This window comes from Rhinolophus hipposideros, assembly GCF_964194185.1.
Source record: "Rhinolophus hipposideros genome assembly, chromosome: 19".
NCBI lineage: Eukaryota > Metazoa > Chordata > Mammalia > Chiroptera > Rhinolophidae > Rhinolophus > Rhinolophus hipposideros.
In genome coordinates this window covers 1999051-2022001 of record NC_138065.1, presented here as the reverse complement: position 1 = coordinate 2022001, position 22951 = coordinate 1999051, and the positions used below count along the sequence as shown (strand labels likewise).

Sequence of the window (22951 nt, the reverse complement as noted above, 5' to 3'; positions counted from 1 at the left end):
CAGGCTTTCCTCAGGGGACTTCGCTGAGCTGCTGGGGGTGGGGGAGGTTGTGGCAGGACATTCACCAAGGGCCTGACGGCTTAGTTGTACTGGGGCTGAAAAATCACCGAGCAGCCAGGAAGGGTCACTCCTAGGACTGTCCTTGCTGCAGGGACCTGAGGAAGCTCCCAGTGGCTCCGTGGCAAACTCCTCATCCTCAGAGGCCTAGAAATCCCACTGTAGCACAGGAGAAGTGGGAGCCGCGCAAACTCACACTCAGGCTAGCCCCAACGGGCAGGTCAGGCCTTGCAGACAGAAGCAGCTGCCTGTGAAAGCTGAAGAGCTGACACAACCAAACTGTGTGTGTGGACCGCTGGCTGCCCTTCCTGGGAACCCGTGCAGAGGTGACAGGGCTGGGGAGGGCGGTTCCTGCCGCCACACCCCCACCTGCAGAAATATGCCACAGCACTCAGCAAGGACATGCCCTGTGGGCCCACGGAAACGCCCTACGGGGACCATTAGCAATATTTGAGGGGGTCCTTGAGGGAGGACTGGAGGTGCTGTGTCAGCAGGTAGGTGCAGGAGCCCTTCGAATTGGAATTCATTGCTGACACTGGGAGCCCTCTGCACTAAAAATCGTAATTACCATCATAATAGCCAGTCCCAAGGTCTTCTCCTATGCCGGCTTTCTAAGTACTTTGCATACAGTACCTCATTTCATCCTCACCACCATCCTTTGGGCGGGCACTATTATTGTCATCAATCTCAGTTCAGAAATGCGGACACAGGCCCAGCTCACGACCTAGGAAGTGACAGAGTTGGGTTGAATCGTCCCAGGCTCTCAGCTGGGGCTTGAGAAGCAGGTGACAGGGAGCAGGCTGTCCTGACATCCTTCCAACACACCCCCCACCCCCGCAGCCCTCCGGCCACCTCCCTACCTGCCCCACTGAGAAGTCGCTTCCCTTCACCAAAATGGACTCCTACCCTCTGCCCACATGTTCGTTCTGGGACCTATTCCTCAGTGTCCCCAGGCAGCTCCAGCCTCTCTCCAATGGGTCTCTCCTTACCTATAACTGGGCCCAGATTTCAGCAATCAAAAAAGAGTCCTTCCCTGCATTCTGAAACCTTCTCAAGCTACCAGGTGCCTCTCCCAGTTGACCTCTGCTTATTTGCTTGCCCAGCATCCTTTCCTCCATCTGGGGACAGGAACCCGCTTTTGTTCAGGGACCTCTCATCCTCAAGCACTTCCGAGTCCTGAGCCCAGCCATTCCAAGCACAGCTGCCCCAGGCCATGGGCAATGGCATGTGGACACGGCCCTCAGACCCTAGCTACAGCCGTGGAGGTGCTCTCCTTCTGGGATGGCAAAGGGGATGGGATGCCAGCCGGAAGCCAACGTTTGCCTGTCTGACAACTATATCTGGTCCTCTCTTTTGTGATTCCTGCCTGGCTCCGTGCAGGCACTGTGTTTACAAGCCAGCCCGCCACTCTCTGAGCTCACTTCCAGGGCCTCAGATCCAGTTCTTTGCTCCGTCTCCCCATGTCTAACTCAAAGCACTGTCCCCAACCCCAGCCTTTGATAATGCAACTTCTTCTCAACCCCACTCTCCAGGCATTCCCAAGCACTTTAAACTTAACCTGCTAAAATAGAGGCCCTGTCCTTCCCCAAAACACCAATGCAACTGATTGTGAAAAATAACAGAAATGGAGCCACTTTAAAAAAGGACCTGGGCTGCCATCCCAGAGGAACTGCCTTGCACGTCTTACTCCTCAAACATTCGGAATGTTAAAATTGGGCAAAATAACCTTTGGACTGGGCCTAAAGCAGCAAGCATTGTATCACAAACAACTGTTTGCAAAGATAACAAGAAAGCAGATATTATGATTACAGGACTGAAGATTGAAAGTATTCTTTAGAATTAGCATCGCCATGTTAGCTTATCTAGAGAAAGTAATCGCACAGGGTGATCTGATGTAAATTCCTAACTGGGCTGGTCACAGTGGGTCCTCACCCCCAGGCCACAGCTTCTTTAGTAAAAGGCTTATCTTTGCCTTAAGCAGCCATTGTTTTCATTGAACCTAGGTTCACATCCCTTTGAAATAAACCATAACCATCAAGAGAGCACATAATCTTGTTAAATGTCCTGTAATCCAATCTCCGCCTTGCTTTCTCCTACATAGTCTTCCTTACTTTCCCTCCTTGATCTCAAAGGCATAAAACAAACGGCAAAATTATGGATCATTTCAGATCTTGCTTCCCCAGTATATGTTGTCAGTTTGGGCACAAATAAATTCTGTCGACGTAAGGAACGTCCAAACCTATAGAAAATTTTTATGACTTTATCTGAGCCCCACCGATGACTGGAAGCAAAATCTCAACGGATTCAGAAAATGCTCCCGAGAATGGCACTTTTGCAGCTTATTTCATACATTAGAATCAAAGGAGGACACTGAGGGGGATACATGAAATCCATGGGTGGTAGATTAGGGAGGCAGAAGAAAGCAAAGGGGGGACCCCTGGGATTGGATAAAAAGTAAAAGGGAGAGACACATAGTTCTTTCACATTGTGGGTGCAGGATAGTTAGTGTTTAATATTTACAGCACGTAGAGATGGCATGGGGGGGGGACAAGATAACGAGAGGCTCTGTGGTCTGTGCTCTGATGGGAGATTGTGCCCTGAGGGGTCTGGAAAAGGAGATTACGCTGTCCTTTCAAAGGTATGTTATCTTAGATGCAAAAAGGCAATAAACAGTCAGGCTCCCTTAAGGTAAAGATTGACCTCTGTCAGGAAAGCTACAGGCCTAGGACGCGACTACCTGCCATGACCCGCTTTTAGTTAGGAATTTTTATGTTCAGACATCCTGTATGGTTACTCTCAGTCTCTGAGTTTTTAAGGCCCGCCATGCAGACCTCCCCTGAGCTTGTCAGGTTTAGTATGTGGCCTTTTTTTTCATCCACAACTCTTGTAAAAATTCTCTACAGGTTTGGACGTTTCTTACATCAACACTTCTATTGATGGAATTGTTCTCCTTCCCTTTCTCATAAACACCCCTGCCTTCACCTCCTAATCGGAACACCATTTGGGTTCCTGCCTGAATCAGTGCTTCTCGAATTCTTTTGGTTCTCAAATAAATGCTCATTGCCTCTCACATTGGCTTTCATTTCTAGATCCTTCCAGTCTCTTAGGCGTTACATCTAGGCACCTTCTTTACCAGCCCAGGTTCTGTCTTGCCAATGACAGAAACGGACTCAAGGTCACTTAAAGCAGAAAAAGGATTTAGTGGGAGGAAATCCAGTAGGTCACATAATGGATGGAAAGGCAGGTAGGGAGCAAGGTCCACGGAGCAGCCAGAACCACAGCCAGGACCACAGAAGAGTACTGGGAAATGAATTCTAAACTCCCCACAACTTTGAGTCCTTCCTTTGCATTTGGAGCCGCCCCCAGCCCCCTAGGCCGGTGGAAGCATCTGATTGGCTGAGCTCTAGCAGAAAAGGCCTGTAGAGCGAGTACTTTATCTGTAGGTTTTCACTGCCTGGCCTCCCACCTAGGCTACTGATGCTAGGCGGATGACCCCATCTAACCCCCCATCCAAACAGCTGCTACGTCCTGTAAAGACCGTTTCCATAACTTGCATCCCTATGTCCCCAGTGACCTACAACCCAGACTAGCACTCATTCCTCTCTAGGAACAGCTGCCAGAACAGCTGGATTGTCTGGTGTTGGTTAAATCAGGAATCTCCACCCAGACTGCCTGGTTTCAGACTCTGCTCGACCACTCACAAGCTGTGTGACCTCAGGAAGTTATTGACTGCTCTGTGCTCCCAGCTTGCGCATCTGTGAAACGAGGATAATACTATCTCTCGCTCGTGACTGTGAAAATAAAGTGCGTTCATATATGTAGTTCTTCAGGTGACCCTGGAATGGAGACTGTGTCCCATGCAGGTGAGCTGGCGCTATTATCCTGAGTGCACCTCACCCATCAGCCACTCCCGAGTCTCCAGACCTTCCCCCTCTCTCTGCCGGCCCTCAGCCTGTTCCCTGATGACATACAGCCCCTTGGCTGGTGTCCGAGGCCAGCGCAGCTGGGATGGCGTCAGTCTCCCTGTGAGCCTCCTCCAGGATGCCCTCCCCCACATGGGGGCTCTGCCCTGAGAGGAGCTCATTTGCCTGCTCCCACAGCGCAGCGCGCCCCCACTAAGGTGCTCACCATATTCTGCTGTGCGTCCCAGCTACTGCGTCTGTGCACTTCTGCCCTCCCGCCCCTGCTCTCTGGGCGCTTCCAGCCCCCTCCCTAGGTCCAAGCCCAGGCTGTGTCACCCTCCCCCCATTCCTACTCCTCTTCAAGGTGCAGTTCCGGAAACCCAGGACCCAACAGTGCCTGGCCCGTGGTTGGTGGTCATCAATGCTGCCTAGGCCACGAGAAAGAGCAGGAGCTGTGAGGGGAGGGAGGGGGCTGTAAGAAACCAGGGGGCAATGAGGACACCCAAGTGGCAGGTTTTCTCCCCATCACCTTCCCTTAGCCCTGCAGGTAGGGGAGTGTGGCCACACCACCCCCTGGGCTCGGAATACCCTGGCTGGAATGCCATCCCTACCTGGGGAAGCCTCAGAAGCGTCTCCCCGACTCATCTCCTGCCCCACGGGACCTCAGAGCTCTTGGCTGTCGTGTCCCTGGGGCATCTGTCAAGTGTGACCTGGCAGGATAGGATCTGTGCCCCTGCCTTCCCTGTACCCTGGAGGCCCCCCCTGCTTACCTCCAGTAGTTACCCCCCCCCCCCCCCCCCCCCCCCCCCCCCCCCGTCAGCCCACGAGGGCCGGATGTGCTCACTGAGAGCTTCTCCCCGGTCCTCACAGCTGCCATTTCACAGGATCCCTACAATTCCATGAAGAAAGTCATTGTCTTACAGATGGAGAAAGGGGGGGGGGCTCAGAAAGGTTACATGATTTTCTCAAGTCTCCGCAGCTGGGCTCAAACCCAGAGCTCTTGTCACTCTCTCCCTGTTGTCACTCACCCCCTGGGGTGCCTAATACACAAACAACTGACCTCAATGAATGTTTGGTGAAGTGGAAAGTGACCCATTATCTGATGCCTCCTGCCTGCCCAACCAGCCAGGGCGGGCCCAGGCTGCGGGGGGTGGGTGTGGGGGGGACTGAGTCTCAGGAGCCTGTCCCATGAGTCCCTCAGGTCCCTTCCGGGACTCGCCCACCTCCCTGTGCCCTCTACTCCTTCCCCTACCCATGGGTTCCGGTGCCAGAAGGAGCTCCCCCTTCCCGCCCCTTCCAGTTCTTTCTCTAGACACACCCCCTCCATTTACCCACAGAAAATTCAGCACCTTGTGCCAAGCCTTTCCTCTGTACCCAGGCCAGCTGGGCGGCAAGGTGTGGGAGGAAGGACCCCATGTGGTCCCCAGCCCCACCAAGGATAGAGGATAGCGTCTGAGTTCTGAATACCATCAGCTTTCTGAGCTCAGTTTCCTCACCAAGTTAGGCAGGGCATAATGTGTCAGAGTCTATAAAGATGAAATAGTACGTGATAAAATACACAGCTGAAAACCCTGGGAGATTGTAAAATGTTACACAACTGTACAGGGTTCTGAGCTGGCCATAACACGACCATTAAACTGTAACCTCTCTAACATATTTGCCAGAAAAAAATTACAGAGCCATGGGAAAGGACCAAGAAGGGGGCCTGCTCCTGAGATCTCACTTCTAGGGGTGACTTTTTTCTCTTCAGGTGTGCTTCTCCAAGTTTTTTGCACTGGTCATGTATTTTTTCTGTAATCAGAAGAAAGAAAGGTATATAAAAGTAGTGCTTCGGAAATAAAACCACCTGAACTCCTGCTCTTATACTCTGTTACGATGACAGCGTCTGGCCTGCAGTAGAGGAGGCTAATTGGCTGCCCTGAGAGGAATGCCCTCTCCCATCCCACTCACTCTAACCCTCACCAGGGTCTTCCACCCCGGAAGCTGGGACCTGGGAAGGAGGGATTCCTCCCCAGTCACAATCACAGGGAAAGGACTCCATGTCCTACACCCACCATTCCTCTTCCCAGCCTAGGGCATGCAGTCTGGAGGAAGGCCCCTGTGAGCCCCTAGGCTCACCATGTCATCCCAAAGGGACAAGAGCTCTGACCTCCCACACTCCTGAGCTCCAGACCCCCATCTCCCAACTGCCCCGGGGACCCCTCCACCTGAAAGGAAGTTCCAGGCCCCTCAAATGCAACATGTCTGGCAGGTACTGTCCACTGCTCAGCCCTGCTCCCAGGCTCACAGCCTCCAGCTCTTTGGGTGGGGTGGGGTGGGGGAGGGCAAAGCAGATCAGACTCCACTGGGGAGGGAAGCCCCAGCCCTGGCAGGACCAGTCCCTCCTCCTTCACAGAAGTGGGTATAGCCATGGACACTGAGCCAGTTCTGTCCCCTGAGGGCAAGTTGGCTGGGAAGCTGCTGGAAAAGATTTTCTTACCAGATAAAAAGAGCCTTGTGAGAGGACCTAGAGCTCCCACCCCTTCTTCCTGTGGCCGCTGTCACCAGGGTCATGGGGACAGCAGAGCAGACAGAACACTGGGGCTTCGTCAGCACTGTTGAACTGTGGCTGTCCCACTTCCAGAGTGCTTTCTCATGGGGAAAAAGAGAACCTGTGTGAACTGCTACAGTGTTTCCCCAAAAATAAGACCCAGCCGGGCTATCAGCTCTAATGCATCTTCTGGAGCAAAAATTCATAAAAGACTTTTGTGTTGTGTTGTGTTGTGTTGTGTTGTGTTGTATTTATACCCGGTCTTACAATAAAATAAGAACGGGTCTTATATGAATTTTTGCTCCAAAAGACGCATTAGAGCTGATGGTCTGGCTGGGTCTTATTTTCGGGGAAACGCGGTAGTAGCCAGGTATTCTGTTCCTTGCAGCCAAAATCATTCCAATTTGATACAAGGAACAAACCTGTGCTCTTCGTTTTTCCTTCCCAGGTCTGTTCTTCCCCTCCCTCCACTTCCCATCTGTAAGTGGCCCACCAAAACCTCTCCCTTCCTCCCTGCCTCATGCCCATGCGTCCTCTGCTGTCCCCCTCTGCCACTCCTGAGCTTCAGGCCTTCTCATTCTCACTGGGACTCCTGCAACTTACGTCTTAACCAGCCCCCTACCTCTGAGCTACCCACAGCCCATTACCCACAGGGATTTTTCTAGAATACAAATCTGATCATGTTTCTGACGTAACTATCTATGGGCTACAGAATAACGTTCCCAATCCTTGGCAACATAGCCCCCGAAGCACCTTCTGCTCTTATCTCCTGCCATTCCCCAGGCCCATTCTGTAATTTCAGCTAAACCAGATTATCCACTGCACAACTCTCACCCCAAACCTCTGTTCTTCGTTCCCTCATCCTGGAGTGAATGCCTACTTACGCTCCAAAACCCATTTCAAATGTCCCCTCCTCTGCGAAGCCCTCCTCACCTCAGGTAAACATTTCTTCCTCTGTGAACTCATAGCCTGTTGTTCCACTTATCCCTCTATCATAATTCTGTAATTCTTATCTTCTATTCTAATGATATAATTGCCCGTAGACTAGATTCCTTTAGGGCAAGGATGTATTTCAGAGTCCCCAGCACCTCCCAGTACTGTGTTTGACATGAGCGATTCGTCAGGTTTTGGTGGAAGAGGCAGCTCCTGGGGTCTTCTGTGCACAAACCACAGTCTTCCCCTCCTGAGCACGGCTCCTCCCACCTCCTGCCTGGCCCCATCCTGCCCACCCTCCTCTCCCGTGCAGTGGACCCTGGGGAGAGAATTCCACTTTGTCCCCAGGAGTTTGTCTCCCCTCCCCAAAGTTGGATGATGGGGGCAAATCTATTAAGTTTGGTGACCTTGGCCCCCAGGAAAAGAACTGGCCTAGTGTGACAACGTCATTTTCCCATATCTGTGAAAGTCTCCAAACCCTAGGAAAGCAGGTGCCCAGACTTCATTTAAAACATACACTCCCTGACTGCCCTCCACAAAGCCCCCAGCCCCAATGCAGAGCCCAGTCCAGAGTGGATGCTCCATGAATACTTGTTGAATGAAAGCCAACCTCAGGCTTGTTTCTAAGACCAGCCAACGCAGTGCTCAGCAACCGAGGAGAGGAGAACTTGAGTGTGGGTGTGAATGTGTTCGTTTATCTCTCTGCTGCCTCACCGCATCGCTAGCCTCTGAAACACTCCATGGAGCGTTATGCTGCCCTTACAAATATTGTCCACAGAGTTTACAACGTGGAAAATGCCCTCTGTCACAAAGTTAAAGGGTGACTAGAAATGAGCAGTGCTTGTCACCCTGTGTGAAAGCAAACAAACAAAATCTCACCAGCAAAAGGCTGGCAGGGAGGGGGGGATGTTAATTAACAGTGGTGGGTGGCTCCCTCCCCCCCTTTGTTCTCTGTTTTCCAACTTCACATATGAATAAAGTGGGAAACATACACTTTCTTTTTCAAAATGACATCCACAAAGTGGAGCAGAGGCTGCTCGGGGCTCAGGGTCCCCACCCCCACCCCACTGTCTAGAGATGCCCCCCAGGGCGCTGTGGCTCTGGCCTTCGGCTCCCCAAACCACAGGGAGCTCAGTCAGTAAAGGAGCAGCAATCAAGCAGCTCCGCCTGGAAGTGGGGCCTCCAGGGGAGAGGGGCGCCCAAACGTGGACGGCATGTCCCTCCCTCCCGAGGCCGGGCCTCCCCCTGGGCACTCAGAGGGCTAATCCTGTCTCTTCGGAATTCCCAGAAAGGACTCACGAGGGGAATTTCCCAGACACGGAGGCAGACAGACAGACACCTGACAGCTCCCGCCAGTGTATCACAGATGCTTGCCGGGGGGTGGCAGTGCTGAGCCTACACGGGCGCATAGCTTTGCGGTGAGAGAGAGCCCAGTGCCAGAACCCAGACGAGGCCCGCCCGGGCAGGCTGAGGGCTGGGGAGGGGGAGGGGACAGGATGCGAGCTGAGTCGGTCATCGGGCTGTCGTACCTTCGGTTGTCTGTCGCACACTGCTTGCACCTGTCCTCTCAGGCCAGCAGGTGTCGCCGTGGCCCTCGGAGAGTCAGGGCAGCGCGAGGGCAGGTGGTGGGTCTGCAGCCAACGCTACGCCACTTCAGGGCAAAACAAGGCTGGCTTGTCTGTTTCCTCTGCTGGTCTGGGGGCTCCCCAAGGGCAGGAATTTTATCTTAAACGCACTCTTCCCTTACCCTCGGTGCCCATTACAAAACCCGGCGCCTAGGGGTTCCGCATTAGGTCTGACGAATGACCACCAAACGCTCAAATATATGCATAGAAGAGTCAGGAGATCAAAGCCTTCAGTGAGAATGTTGGGGACAGCGCCAAGCCAGGGAAGGAAGGCTCCGCGTCCCATTCGTGCCCAAATTTCCCCCCACTTCTCTACCCGGCTGGCCCCAGTCCTAGACGCAGGCAGGGCGGGAACGGACGTGGCTCCGCCAGACTGGGCCAAACGTGCCTGAACCTGCCAGGCCCCAGCGGTGCAGCCCAGGGACCCCATACGGTCCTCCGAAGCCGGTCCTCCGCAGCCGACCCGGCGGCCAGAGAAACAAGGAAATGTGCCCCAAGCCATCTCCTGTGGGACGCCTCTCTTTAAGCTACCATCACCCCTCCCCTCTGGAACCCTCCTCCTCCTGTTTCTTTTCAGAGCAGTAAGTCCGGCAGAATTACCTTCACTAAACAATTGTCAGCCACTCAACAAATATTTACTGACCAGCTTCTGGTGCTAAGAGCTGTGCCAGGCTCTGGCAATACAGCCGTGAACCAAAACCATCCCTGCCCTCATGGAGCTTCGATTCTGTGCCACACAGGAGCAGGGATGAGGTAATCTCCCCGGGACACACGTGGGAGACTGATACCCAGATGCCCTCCCAGGTGTGGAAAATGCGTGTGAAGCTCCACCCTGGAATAGTTGGGGGGTAGACTTGTAGACTTCGGCCCGGGAGGGGCAGGCTGCCCTTCGGGTAAACGCTGGGCTGGGCACGTAGCCTGGGGCAGGTGCGCGCCAGGGGGTGGGGGCAGCGGCAAAGCCAGGCGGGGACCTGGCCTCGGTGTCGCTGGCCGGTGGCGGGCTGGGCACCTAGTTGGCGCTGGGTAAATATTTACCATCAGCGCACCTTCAGTGCAGAGTCTGGCCTGGAGCAGCTTGCGCCCCGGGGTTGGGGGCCGGCCCAGCCCTCTGCACCCCCAGGCTCCTCCCCAGCCGGTCAGCGCTGGACTAGCCTTGGCGTCCCGGGCCGCATAATTACAGGGGCTGTCGCCAGGCCTGGCAGTAAAAGAGAAAGATGAAACGGCCTGGGAACCGGGGAAGCTGGGCCAGAGGCCGCTGGGCGCCCGGGATGTGCGGCTTCCTGAGCTGCGCAGCCGTGTGGGGGATTGGCCAGGGGTGTGCACACACTCCAACACCCACCGAGGGCGCGCGTACAGACAGCCACGCGATCATACACTCACAGGCCACCTGACACGCAGGCACACAGCACTCCACTCTCCCGCGCCAGACATACACGAGCCCAATCAAACACCTGCCCGCCCGCTCCACTCGCGAGCTGAGAGGCAGACACCCACCGCTAGCCCCGCTCCAGACGGCAGTAGACCCGGCGGGGGAGGGCCCTCCACCCCCGAGCGAATTCCAGAGGGTTTGTTTACAGGGCAGGGCCAGGGTGAGGGGGCCGGGCCAGCACCTGAAGACTCGGAGATCAGGCCGCCCAGCCCCGCGCAGCCGCGCAAATACGCCCGCCCCCACCACAGGTACCCCGCTCGCCGGTGCCCGGTTCCCCTCCCCTTCACACAAACATTAGCATACACACGTCAAAGTTTCACAGCCTTTCCATCCCACACGCGCTGTAATAGTACTTACAGATGCTTTCACACTTGCACGCCATCACACGTATCCGCACATGCCAGGTGCACATGTGCACATGTGTGGTTACCGTTTGTCACCCTTCGTGCTCAGATTCTCAGTCCATAATCAAAGCACGTTCGCACGGTACACACGTGTGAGGGCACGCGCGCACACACACACACATACACGCTCTAGAAACAGGACCGACCCCCCGCGCCCAGGATCCCGAGTGGCCCTCTCTCTCACCGGCACACAGGCGCCCTTAGCCCCGGTCGCACACGTCACACACTTGATCACACAGGGTCGCGCTTTATTCCAGGCATCTAGGCGATGACACAAGCTCGCGAACAAAGACAACATTGACAAATCCAACAAAAACAAACAGCAGCGTGTGTGGGGAGGGGCAGCCGAGCGCAGAGTCCGGGAAGGGGGGCGGGGAAGCAAAGTGTGGGAACGCAGCACCGGAGCCTGGGCTGCAAGGCTCGGGAAAGGTGCGGGACTTAACCTTGCATCCCGCGAGATGCGCACGCGGAGCAGCAAAGCCAGGTCCCTCCCCCGCGTGTTCGCAGAGCTGCCTGTGGAGTTGGTTCCCTTCTGCGCTCGGGGACCCGGACCCACCAAACCACACAGGCCCCCAAGGCGAGCGAACGCGCCGCACGGAGATCTGTTCCGGCAGAGGCACGCGCTCCGCTCCCCAACCCCACGCTCCCCTCCTCCACCTCCCCAGCCCCCAAGCCCCTGGGCAGCCTCTGGCGGGGCGGGGCGGGGGCGGGGCGGGGTGGCGGGCGGAGCGGGCCCAAAAGGCGGAGTCGCGAAGCACCGGGGCCAGATCTGTGAGCGCGGCGCGGAGTGCGCCGCTGAGAAAGCCAGTGTGAGCCCAGACCCCGAGGAGCCCCGCGTCCTCGCTGGCCTGGCTAGGCCCCACGCTATGGAGTTCCTCTGGGCCCCTCTCTTGGGTCTCTGCTGCAGTCTGGCCGCTGCCGACCGCCACACCGTCTTCTGGAACAGTTCAAACCCCAAGTAAGTCCCGAGTCGCCAGCCGACAGCCTGGCGCCCGGTTGGCGCTGCCGCCCCGCTGGGTAACTGTCCGGCCAGCCCCTGACCGGAGTCCTGGGGAGGTGACAAGAGGCGGGAGGGATTCCGTAGTTGTCCTTGCCTTCGCTTGTCCCCCATAGCTGGGAGTAGGCACTTCAGGGCAGGAACCTGCCCGGGTCTGCTGGCACACGCACTGTCTGTGCCCCTCTCTCCTTCCCTCTGGCACCCCTATTTCTTCGAAGTGAGGGACCCGTGTTGAACAGTTCCTGCCTCCAGCATGGAACCCCCGCCAACCCCGGCCGCCAGGGTTCTTGTTCTAGGCCCTTCCCCCACGAAAGCCTCCGTGCCTCTGCTTGTCTGTCACTTGGGCATCTGTCCCCACTGACAGGTACCTGATATGACATCAGAAGTGAGCAGAATGCTCACTGTCACCATACAAGGACCCCTCGGCAGGGACCTGGGCTGCAGGCATCAAGTGTTCATTCTGTATTTAGGTGACTGTGGAAAGCTCCCCCCCCCAAGGGATCTTTGAGGTGACGTGAGTGAGACACATGAGTGAGACAGACTGAGGGAGTCACCTGTTTATAGTGTTCAAGTAGTAAAACTGAAGCGATGGGGGAGGGGGTCATGGGGAAAAGGTCCAGAAGGAATGGAAGGGGTTAAGGGGTTACAAAGGGCTCTGGGCAGGAAGGAGTTAATTTCTCCTGGGCAGGTTTAGGGCTGTGAAGCAAATGGTACTGGAAGGAAGAAGCTCCGTGGGACCCTTTGTTCTTGCCCTTGAGTTTTCTGAAGTTATGGGAACAGTATTTGCGGGAAAACGGGAGGCGGGTAGGGCGGAGCTGGGAGGGGAGGGCAGCAGCTTGGGGTCAGGAAGAACACTCAGTGAGGCCACCCAGCCCTAGCACGCCTGCTCCCCACCCCCCCCTGAGAATATACTATGCCAGCTTCCTCTAACCGAGTGGCAGCATTGCTTGGTGCAGGGGGGGGGGTATATCTGTGGCGTGTTGGGTGGGGAGGGAACAGCCAGCTGCCAACCTCAGAGGGCAATGCCCTCTTGCCCATCGGCCACAGGGACGGCCCAGTCAGCCCTCCCACTCTCCACTCCTTGCTGCCTGCTCTTTGCTTCCTTGACCCCATCTTGTCCTAGTGGGAGAGAGCAAAGTCCCTGTTTATGCCCATGCCAGGTGTTGGCTGAAGGAGGAGGAGGGGACAGGAAGCCTTGAGTAGGGAGCGGGGGCCCTGGCCTTTTCCGTTCCCAAGCTCCCAGGTTTCCTCTCTTTCAGGAAGGAGCCTCTTCCTTGCCCCCCTTCCCTGACGCCGCTGCCCCCCTTTCCCAGATGGAGAGCAAGAGTCAAAAGGGGACTAAGTGGAGCAGATTGTACCCCAGGAGGGGGGTGACGGGTGCCCCCACCAAACACAGCCTCTGCCCTGCCCTGCAGGCCACACACACTCCTACCACAACCAGGACTAAAGAGATGCCAGCCGAGAGTGGAGTCCACAGGCAGCCACGCAGGGCCCAGCTTGGGGGCAAAGATGAGGTGGCAATGAGCCGGGCGGGTGTGAGGCTGGCATGGGTGACTCAGGGCAGTGGGTATCTGCCCTGGGATCTAACTCCAGGCAGTGGGGGGGAGGCAGCGTGGGAAGAAGGGCGGTGCCAGTGCGAGCTAGGCACTGGTCTTGGTGTTGGAGGGGCAGGTACCCCACCCATTCAGACCCGCCAGCTCCCTCTGCCTGGAGGACAGTGCCCAGGGCAGGTGGGCACAGTGCCATCCTTGGGGCCTAGGGACTGTCCACATATGACAAGGTACATTTCTCCAGGTTCTCATGAATGCTGGGGCGGGTGGCAGAGGTGGGTGAGGAATGAGTCAGTGCCCGTCACGGGAAGGAGGGAAAGACGCCAGGCCCAGAGCTGAAATACCTGTTCTGAAATGGCTTCTATGTTTATCTCTCCGGAGAGGAATTTTAAAAGCCTCTCTCTGCTCCTCTCCTTCTCTCTCTCCCTGCCTCCCTCCCTCCCTCCCTCCCTCCCTCCCTCCCTCCCTCTCTCTCTCTTTTGACTCTCTTTCCCTAGGGTGGGGGAGGGGCCCTGGGAAGCTAGCTGGAGCACTGGCATTCAGTTGCAAAGCCAGGCCTCTCAGGGCTCGTGCTGACTGGGCAGTGGGTGCCCACCTCAGGCCTCTCGGCCTAATCCTGCCCCTCCCCCCACCCATACCCAGGGCTTTGGTTTGCAGCAAGTTGGCAGCCAACGCTGCTGAGTGTCTAGCTGGCAGTGCTTGGGGGAATTTAGAGAAGCTGACCAGCTTGGAGAGGAAGGTGGGGAGGCACTTTTCCCCCTCCAAGGACCCCACCCAGACTGGAGCCAGGTGTCTGGAGCTGGGGGGAGGGGCCGGTGGGCAGTCTGGCTGGAGCCTGCAGAGCCTGGGGGCAATGGGCTGGGGGAGGGGAGCTGGCTCCACCTTAGGAAGAGGGGAGGGGAGAGGCAGTCTCAGATCTGAGAACTCCGCTTTCTGGAGCTCACCTCTTGGGAGGTGAGTGTGTGGCTTCTGGAGATAAAGGGACAGGAATGTTTTGGGGTGCTTTGAGAGAAGTGCACAAGGAGACCTGAGCATAAATTTGAATAGCTAGAAGGGGACACTTGAGAATGAATGAATTGATGAAAGTGATTTAAGTTAAAGGATTTGGGCATTACCCGTGAGCCTGGGAGGGAATTGAAGCTGAGAAATGTGACATGTATGCCGTAGGTCAGGGGATAAAATGAGAGGAGTAAGAGAAGGGAAGACATAGCTGTGTGGGGGCTGCGTGCTAGCCTGGTAAAGACAAAGGGTGACCCTGATGGTGGAATGGGCCACTGGGGTCTCAGACTAAGGTCTAATCGCATGCAAAGGAGCAACTGATAGGGTACATTTGGGGAATATTTACGGGTAGAAGAGAATGATGAGTGAGCTAAGGAAATATTTAGAAGCCCATCCCTGGGTAAATAAATATCAGGGGGATTATGGGAATTGCTTTGTTACCTGAAAGATCCTAAGTGGATGCTAGCTAGAGGATTATGGGAGACAATGGTGGGGGTGTTTGGAGATGGTGGAAAGATATTTAAGAGGGCGAGATCAGTCAAGATTGGGAGTTGAGATTGCTGAAACATCTTTGTGGGGGGGGCCACTGTGACCTGTGAGGGGTCAGTGACCACGGAGGTTCAGCTCTGATCTGGCTTCTGAGGGACCACTTGCCTCCCCTCCCTCTGCGCACGCACAGGTTCCGGAATGAAGCCTACACAGTACACGTCCGGCTGAATGACTACCTGGACATCATCTGTCCCCATTACGAGGATGACACCGTGGCAGAGACTGCCATGGAGCAGTACACACTGTACCTGGTGGAACGAGAACAGTACCAGCAGTGCCAACCCCAATCCAAGGACCAGGTCCGCTGGCAGTGCAACCAGCCCAGTGCCAGGCACGGCCCCGAGAAGCTGTCTGAGAAATTCCAGCGCTTCACACCCTTTACCCTGGGCAAGGAGTTCAAAGAGGGACATAGCTACTACTACATCTGTGAGTGCCCAGGGACGGGACGCGACATGGCTTGGCGGCTGCGGGAGCGGGTGCAGAGGCTTGGTACCTGTTTGGTGGGGAGTCAAGCTGCAGACGACCCCTTCCCGTCCTGGATTCTGTTTTCCTTCGTTCACGCGACACATGTGCAGTGAGCTTCTGTGTCCTGGGCATTCGGCTTGGCTCTGCAGGCGCAGAGCTAAATAAAACACTGCAGGGTCCCTGTCTTCAAGGAACCTGGGAAGAGACACAGGTTAACAGACCATTAGAACAGTATGATATGAGCACCGGCCAGGCTGAGGGCAGGCTCCCGGCTTCCCAGAGCTTAGGACAAGCAGAGGAGTTGGCCGTGAACTAGGGGCCGTGTGCAAAGGGAACATGACACCTTCAGGAAACTCCGTCTGGTCAGCCTGCCTAGAATAGGAGGGATGCTTGGAAGTGGGGAGATGGAGCTTGGAGAGGTGGACAGGGCAGGTCACGGGCTGAGAAGTGCTATAGCGTGTGACTTTATGGTGAGGACAGTGGAGTGCCACTGGCCACTGGGTTTTAAGAGTGGTAAGATCAGCTTTGCGTGGAATGGATCCAGGCCTCACCCTGTCCATGGGGCCTAGGCAGGGGGAGTAGAGCGTGGCCAGGTAAGGGGCGCGTACTGTACAGGCTGGGAGCAGTGACGGACGGACTGTGGGCAGGGGACTGTGGCTATATTCTTTTCACCATCGTCTCTAAAGTCAAGGGTTATTCCAAAGAAGGGAGGTTGGGCTGAACATGGGGCAGGAAGTGGGCAGAACCCAAGGAAGGTAAGCACCAAAGCTTACCGGAAGAGGGATTAAAATGAGCAGGGACCAAGGCATTTGTGCTTCTATTTTCTTCCAACAAAGGTTCCTTAACACCCTGTGGGTTTATCTTGCAGCCAAACCCATCCACCACCAAGAAGACCTGTGCTTGAGGTTGAAGGTGACCGTCAATGGCAAAATCAGTGAGTGTCAGGGTCCCTGTGGGCCTCCTTCCTCCATCCCTTTGCTGGGCCTGGCCTGATGTCCTGGGATGCAGGGGGAGTCCCACTGCCCGGCACTCCCACCCCCGGCCTCCCTGGTACAGTGACTGATGTATGGCCACCCCTCTCTTTTAGCTCACAGCCCTCAGGCCCATGCCAATCCGCAGGAGAAGAGACTCCCAGCGGGTAGGTAGTTGGGGCACAGCAGGGGGTCTGCTTGAGGCGGTTGGGTACAGGAAGCCCTGTTGGGCTGCGGGCACGCCAGCAATGGGGCTGCTCACCCAGGCACCCTTGCCCTCCCCTTGCAGACGACCCGGAGGCGCAGGTTCTACACAGCATCGGCCACAGTGCTGCCCCCCGCCTCTTCCCACTTGCCTGGGCCGTGCTGCTCCTGCCACTCCTGCTGCTGCAAACCCAGTGAAGGTGTGTGCCACACCTGGCCTAAGGATCGGAGCTGGGCTGAGGAGGCAGGTGCAGGCACCCTCACCTGTCTTGGGGTCCCTCCCGAAGCCCCAGTCTTGGGAACCACTCCCACCACATGTACAAGCTGCCACCCAGCAGCCTCAAAGCTGGTCAGTATTAAGGGTTTCATCCCAAAGGAGGTTGGTAGTGCCATCCCTGCCTCCAACTCAAAGGGACGGGCAGAGAAGTGGGGACAGTCCTTGCCCCGCCATTCCTGCCCTTAAGCCAAAGAAACAAGCTGTGAGACATGGACTCTTAAGAAGGGTGTTGTGGGAGCTGAGCTGGAAGGGGTCCAGGGTCATGTGGGTGGACACCGAACTTGGCAAAGATGCCCCTCCCAGAGACCCAGGATGCTGGGAAGACCCGACTGAAGGAAAAGCAAGTTTCCTGCCTGGGAGCCACAGGAGAGGCGGGGTGCTTGGGCCCACCCGCCTCTTCCATCTGTGGAGAGGCTTGCAGCCAGCCACTGCACCCTCCCCCAACGGGGGACAGCACTCCCAGAGCTGTGCCAGCAGGGGGGCTGTGCCAACCTGTGCCTAGAGTGTAGCTGTGAGGGCAGGGCCCGCGTGTACAGGATCTGTATATAAATTTGTGGTGTGTCTGATTTCTACAACTGGAATTTTTTTATACAATGTTCTTTGTCTCAAATAAAGCAATGTTTGTGTTTTTGTAAGTGCTTTCCCACCCGTGCTAACTTATGAATGACCCTGAGTCCCTGCTATGTGATAACCAGTGGCAACCGGGTTTGAATTTCTCCCCCTCCCTCTGGAAAGCACACCGGCCCCAGCCCCGGCGGGTGGGGTGTTTCCTCCTCAGGGTGGTCCGGGACAGGAGTGTCCCCCACGCGGTCTCTCGGGTCCCCGACTGCACCCCACTCTGCAGGTTCTTCTGTCCACCCTCGGCCTCGCTCCCACCCTCCCAGCGCTGGGCTCTGGCCTGCCGTGCAGGTGCTCCGGCGGCCGGTGAGTCAGGCGGCCCTGGGAACGCGGCCGCGGCGCGAGGCCCGCCCGCAGCCCCGCCAACGAGACGCGGGAAGCCGGAGTCAGCAGTTCCCTCCCAGCGGCAGGTCCGGGCGGACGGGGGTGGGGGGGCGCCTGACAATTGGTCATTCCTGGCAATCCTTGTTATTTAGGGGGACACACTGGGAAGCGGCTTCAGCAAACGGAAAAGCCTCCCAAACCCCGGGCCCCTGGGGTTCGGTCTCCAGCTCTGGATGGGAAGCGCGGGAAGTCTGGTTCGGTCCCGCACGTAGCCTCGGGGGCCCGCGGGCAAGAGCTGCGGCCGGGACCTAGGTGACCCAAGGGGGCACCTGGGGGGCCCGGGGAAGGCGACGGGCCGAACCCGGACGGCAACGTCACGGCCGCGAGGCCGCGAGGCCGGCGAGCCGGGGCCGAGTTCCGGCCTGACGTCCCAGGCCGAGTTCCGGTCGTTTCCGGGGGGACGGCCGGCGCGGGGGGCGGAGCCGGGGCGGAGGGGCGGGGCTCCACGTCGCGGGCCGGGCACCCAGCTCGCCGGCCGCGCGCCGGGCGCGGAGCGACCTCGGGGGCATGGAGGCGGGCGGCGTGGCCGATGCGCTCCTCTCCGGAGCTTGCGTGCTCTTCACCCTCGGCATGTTCTCCACCGGCCTGTGAGAGCGCGGCGGGGCCGGATTAGAGCGGACCAGGAAGTCAGGAAGGGACGCGACGGGACGGAGACGTGGCCGCAGCCTGGGGCTGCAGCCGGAACCTGGGGTCAATGGGAATCGGGTCCGGGGGCCTGGGAGAGGCTGGTCATTTAACCCGCAGCAGGGGAGCTGAGGGCGGGCTCGGGGACCTGCAGTTGCCTGGGGAGGATGACAGGCACTGGGGACCTCGACTCCCCAACACCTTGTTCTCTCCTCTCACCCCTGCCTTTGGGGCCCGTTACAGCTCGGACCTAAGGCACATGCGGATGGCCCGGAGAGTGGACAATGTCCAGTTTCTGCCCTTTCTCACCACGGATGTCAAGTGAGAGGAGCGATCACCGCGGCGGGAAAGGCTGAAGGAGGCGAGGGTGGGGGGAGAACCGGGGAAGAGACCCCTCGGGGCTCCCTCCCACACCCCCGTGGCGAATGTGCCTCCCCTCCGCCCTGCAGCAACCTGAGCTGGCTGAGTTATGGGACCTTGAAGGGAGACTGGACCCTAATCGTCGTCAACGCAGTGGGAGCCACGCTGCAGAGCCTGTACATTCTGGTGTATCTGCACTACTGCCCTCGAAAGGTAGAGGCCCTCCCTGGACCCACGTCTCCGCTGCAGGGCAAACACTGCTTCCCAGAAGACTAAGAGGCTGGCACTGCCACCCTTTCCTGGAAGGGCCCTCCAGCCCTGCAGTCCTTCCTCCATGAGACTCCAGCCTTCTGAGACTCCCACGGCGCCCCCAGTCTGGCAAGGCTGGAGGTCTACCTCGCCTCTTGGTTCCCAACAAGCCTAAGGGCATAGGGCTTTTGTCTCCATAGTTCCTTCAGAGCCAGGGCCAGTGGCTGAGAATGAGATGATTAGCTCTGCTTCCCCATTCAATCATAAAGGCATTTATTAAGCTCCTACTGTGTATACCAAGCTCACAAACAAAAAGATCTTTCCCTCCCCTGGTAACCTCCAAAGTTGTGGGTGGAGGAAGTCACTGGTGGGAAAACAGCCGCGAGGAGCACAACAATTCTGGAGCTCAGGCAAAAAGGCTGGCTCCCCCACTGGAGAGGGCAGGCTGAATTAATTCCAGCAGGGAGTCGGAGACGGCTTCTGGCACATCCAGAAGTAAGGCTATTTCCTCCCCTGCAGCAAGCTGTGCTCCTCCAGACTGCAGCCCTGCTGGGGGTCCTGCTCCTGGGCTTTGGCTACTTTTGGCTCCTGGTACCCAACGTTGAGGCCAGGCTTCAGCAGCTGGGCCTCTTCTGCAGTGTCTTCACCATCAGTATGTACCTCTCACCACTGGCTGACTTGGTGAGTGGGGTTGTCTAGGGAGGTGGGGGAGATAAGAAGGGTCAGGTTCCCATAGCTAGAGACCGTAGCTTACACGCCCCCAAAGGAGGGAGATACAAAGCCTGGAAGGAGACCGGTGAGTGGGAGGCAGCGGGAAAAGGTTGGGTAACAAGATCAGGGAGCATGTTTGACCTTTTTCCCGAGGAAATTCTTAGGCAACGTGGGAGCTTTACAGCGCCTGGGCTAGGAATGTCTCTCATCCTTTCCCACAGGCCAAAGTTATTCAGACTAAATCGACCCAGCGTCTCTCCTTCTCACTCACCATTGCCACCCTCCTCGCCTCTGCCTCCTGGACCCTCTATGGGTTTCGACTCAGAGATCCCTACATCATGGTAAGCAGCACCAGGATGGGGTGACAGGTGTCCAAGGTGGAAAATCAGCTCCTCGCCTCCTAACAGCCCTTGTGGTTTCAGGTACCCAACCTTCCAGGAATCCTAACCAGCCTCATTCGCCTCTGGCTTTTCTGGAAGTACCCCCAGGCACAAGACAGGAATTACCAGCTCCTGCAAACCTGAGGCTGCAGTCCACCTGACCACGGGGCACCTTAAGGCCCATCTGTTACCAAAGAGAGCTCCTCCTTTCAGCTGTTCCTGCTGACCAGTTTCACAGGTGCCACGGGTTGTGGGCAAGAAAGAGAGACGACTTTGAATTGGGAGACCAAAGAAAGAGCTTTCCTTAGAAGGTTGCGCGGGACCTGGGAGATGAAAACACTTATTTTTCAGAAATTATATTTTTTAATTTGGGGGGTTGGGGTGAAATCTTTAGAATGTGCCTTAAAATAAACGATTCCCTATCCCTGCCCATCATGGCTCTTCAGTGATTCGCAACCTGCCTGGTTTGGTGAAGGGTAGAGGTGCACTACCAGAGCCGGTTATTCCTGGGCCGATGGGGGCTCAGACAAGGGGGACAAAGAACCAGGAGCAGCCTAGGGGTGACCGGGAAGGCCTTACGAAGAACAGAGCTTGGTTACAGTGACAAAGCTGCTAAGGGAAGCGTCAGGTGTTTCCTGACCGGGTCCAAAGGCCCAGAAATGGGGAAAACGCCTGCACCCTGATGAGAGAAGGGGGTCTTTGCCTCCTGCGGGGCGAGCAGCAGCAACACCAGCCGGCTGCACACACACCTAAGGCGCACACGGCCTCGGCGGGAGGCTCGCCCGCCTCTCACTTCTCCCCGGCGGGCGCACGGAACCAACCCCCAGCTCCCACTCTCCGCATTCAAACTGCAGTCAGGGAGTCAGCTGGCTCTTTAATGGGGGCGGAGGGGCGGGCCGCGCGGAGCCGCCGGGGAGGCCGTCAGAAGCGCATCCCCCTGCGGGCTAAGTCGGCTCGCGCCTCCAGGATCTGGCTCTGCAACTCGCGGGCGGCGTCCTCGCAGTCACGGAAAGTGGCCACGCGATAGCCCACCGTGCCCAGCGCATAGCAGCCGGCGGACACCAGCAAGTAGGCGGGCAGTGGCCACAGGACCTCCCGACAGGACAAGGGCAGCTCCAGGCCCAGGGCTCCCAGGGTCAGGGCCGCCCAGGCGGAGCCCAGGAGCGCCAGTGCCCAAAGCCACTGCGCTAATTTCGTCATGGTCGCTGCGGGAAGAGAAAGCAGAGGTCGAGGTCCTTCCGCCTCGCGACCCTCACTTCATCCGAGACCCATTCCGCCCCTCGCTACCCCGCCCTGTGTCACCTACCCTCAGCACCGCTCCGCCATCTCTCGCCCGCCTCATTCAGCGTTCAAGCTGCACGTACTCTGCCGCGCGCTTCCCCTTCCGCGCCGTCCTGACGTCACGTCCAGGAGTCCTGCGCGGCTCGCGCTCCGCCTCCGCGCGGCCTTCTGGGAGTTGTAGTCCTCGTGGTGGCGCTCGGAGGGCTCTTGGCCGGCGCCGTTTCGCTGAGCTGAGTTCAGCGGGCTCTGCTCTGCAAACTGCGCCTTGGGTCCTGAGGGCTGTCGGTGCTCCTTCCCTCCCTCAGGACCCCGCTCCAAGCTGGCGTGGGGCTTGCAGAAAGCCTGCGGCCACCGATAAACCTTGCAACAAAATGGGAATGTCACGTCGTTTCCCTTAAACTGCACTTCTCCTACAGAGAAATCGCACTGGTTCATTCATTTATCTATTCTTTTTTTCATGCATTCGAACGTTTCTTGAGCTCCATGATAGGTTTTGGAGAACTAGAGATATCAAGATACTGGGCCCCTCCTGGGGCGGAAGGGGGAAAGAGGAGTCAGGCGGACAGAGGCGTTGACCACTACTTGAGATAGGTGTTAGGACAAAGGCTGTCATATTTTTAAAAAGGAACGCAGGGGAGCAACCAGTACAGCTTGGAGCCAGGGGAAGAAGGGCTCCGGGAGGTCGTCTTTAGAGAAAAAAGTTTGGGGACAGAGGAATTACCTGACACGCTCAAGGTATTGAGGGAAGCTCTGCACATCTTTCAAAGAGCTTGGTGGATGAATTTCTGATACGTATATAGAAAACCAAGTAAAAGCAAAGGTCAGGCAATTATCAACTTCAGGGAAACAGCTATAAAAGAAAGGAAAGAAAGAATTGATAAAATCCTGCCTGACAAAGACCAGTAGGAACATACTGTATGTCGGACAGAGTTCGGTTTATTAACTTGCTGCTGCAAGAGAGAGCCCACACACCAGCAGAGCTGAGGAGCGGCTGTCAAAGGAAAAAACAAACAGGGTCCTTACAGGATGTGGGAAAGGTGGAGTTTAGGTAATACCGAAATAAAGCAGTGTTTTGATAGGTTCAAGGTAAGCATGGACGGAAGTGAGGTAATCAACAGCAAGCCTCAGCTGAGAAGTGGATTGAGGGTCCACCTGGCAAACAACATTAAGATAATTAATTGTAGATAATTGTGTAATAGATAACACAATTAAGATGAATCTAGACTGTTGTGTCCAAAACCCCATTATCTGGAGCTTGGCACCCAGGTTGGAAATCGCTGCTTCTTTGTGCCAAAGTAATCCACCTGGCTTTGACCTCCAGGCAGGAGTGGGACGTTCCATTCTCACTGATTTTAAACAGCAAAGCTTATGACCATGATTTTAGAGAATGAAGTTTCTCAGCTCCATGTCCTTCATGTTGATTAACAAAAGCAGTTTTTACAGACTAACAGA

General features: G+C 56.6%; 3 protein-coding genes across 7 annotated transcripts; 2 read left to right on the top strand and 1 right to left on the bottom strand.

Annotated features, from left to right (window-relative positions):
- Positions 1 to 11255: 11255 nt before the first annotated feature.
- Positions 11256 to 18065, top strand: EFNA1 (ephrin A1). Its single transcript, XM_081024632.1, has 5 exons — positions 11256 to 11838; positions 15106 to 15401; positions 16309 to 16374; positions 16528 to 16578; positions 16701 to 18065. The coding sequence occupies exons 1-5, from the start codon at positions 11339 to 11341 to the stop codon at positions 16811 to 16813; spliced, it is 1026 nt and encodes a 341-aa protein (XP_080880758.1). The 5' UTR covers positions 11256 to 11338; the 3' UTR covers positions 16814 to 18065.
- Positions 18066 to 18326: 261 nt separating this feature from the next.
- SLC50A1 (solute carrier family 50 member 1) lies at positions 18327 to 20648 on the top strand. 5 transcript variants are annotated; one of them, XM_081024636.1, is made up of 6 exons: positions 18327 to 18584; positions 18762 to 18839; positions 18968 to 19091; positions 19647 to 19808; positions 20060 to 20179; positions 20261 to 20648. In XM_081024636.1, exons 2-6 carry the CDS (start codon positions 18778 to 18780, stop codon positions 20360 to 20362), a joined length of 570 nt encoding a protein of 189 aa, XP_080880762.1. In that variant the 5' UTR covers positions 18327 to 18584; positions 18762 to 18777; the 3' UTR covers positions 20363 to 20648. The 5 variants fall into 5 exon arrangements, with proteins under 5 accessions (XP_080880762.1, XP_080880761.1, XP_080880763.1 ...); XM_081024635.1 differs by having other exon boundaries at positions 18345 to 18599; positions 20261 to 20400; XM_081024637.1 differs by having other exon boundaries at positions 18348 to 18462.
- DPM3 (dolichyl-phosphate mannosyltransferase subunit 3, regulatory) lies at positions 19384 to 21609 on the bottom strand. Its single transcript, XM_081024644.1, has 2 exons — positions 21525 to 21609; positions 19384 to 21423 (listed from the first exon to the last, which is right to left on the bottom strand). Exon 2 carries the CDS (start codon positions 21416 to 21418, stop codon positions 21140 to 21142), a length of 279 nt encoding a protein of 92 aa, XP_080880770.1. The 5' UTR covers positions 21419 to 21423; positions 21525 to 21609; the 3' UTR covers positions 19384 to 21139.
- Between the last annotated feature and the right edge of the window lie 1342 nt (positions 21610 to 22951).

Excerpts from the sequence above, each read along its gene's own strand:
- EFNA1 (XM_081024632.1), top strand. The coding sequence starts at position 11,339 with ATGCGCACGCGGAGCAGCAAAGCCAGGTCCCTCCCCCGCGTGTTCGCA. Across the intron at positions 11,839-15,105 it reads TGGAACAGTTCAAACCCCAA|GTTCCGGAATGAAGCCTACA; the intron begins GTAAGTCCCGAG and ends GCGCACGCACAG. Across the intron at positions 16,579-16,700 it reads GGAGAAGAGACTCCCAGCGG|ACGACCCGGAGGCGCAGGTT; the intron begins GTAGGTAGTTGG and ends CTCCCCTTGCAG.
- DPM3 (XM_081024644.1), bottom strand. The coding sequence starts at position 21,418 with ATGACGAAATTAGCGCAGTGGCTTTGGGCACTGGCGCTCCTGGGCTCC.
- SLC50A1 (XM_081024633.1), top strand. The coding sequence starts at position 18,589 with ATGGGAATCGGGTCCGGGGGCCTGGGAGAGGCTGGTCATTTAACCCGC. Across the intron at positions 19,092-19,646 it reads TGCACTACTGCCCTCGAAAG|CAAGCTGTGCTCCTCCAGAC; the intron begins GTAGAGGCCCTC and ends CCTCCCCTGCAG. Across the intron at positions 20,180-20,260 it reads TCAGAGATCCCTACATCATG|GTACCCAACCTTCCAGGAAT; the intron begins GTAAGCAGCACC and ends TTGTGGTTTCAG.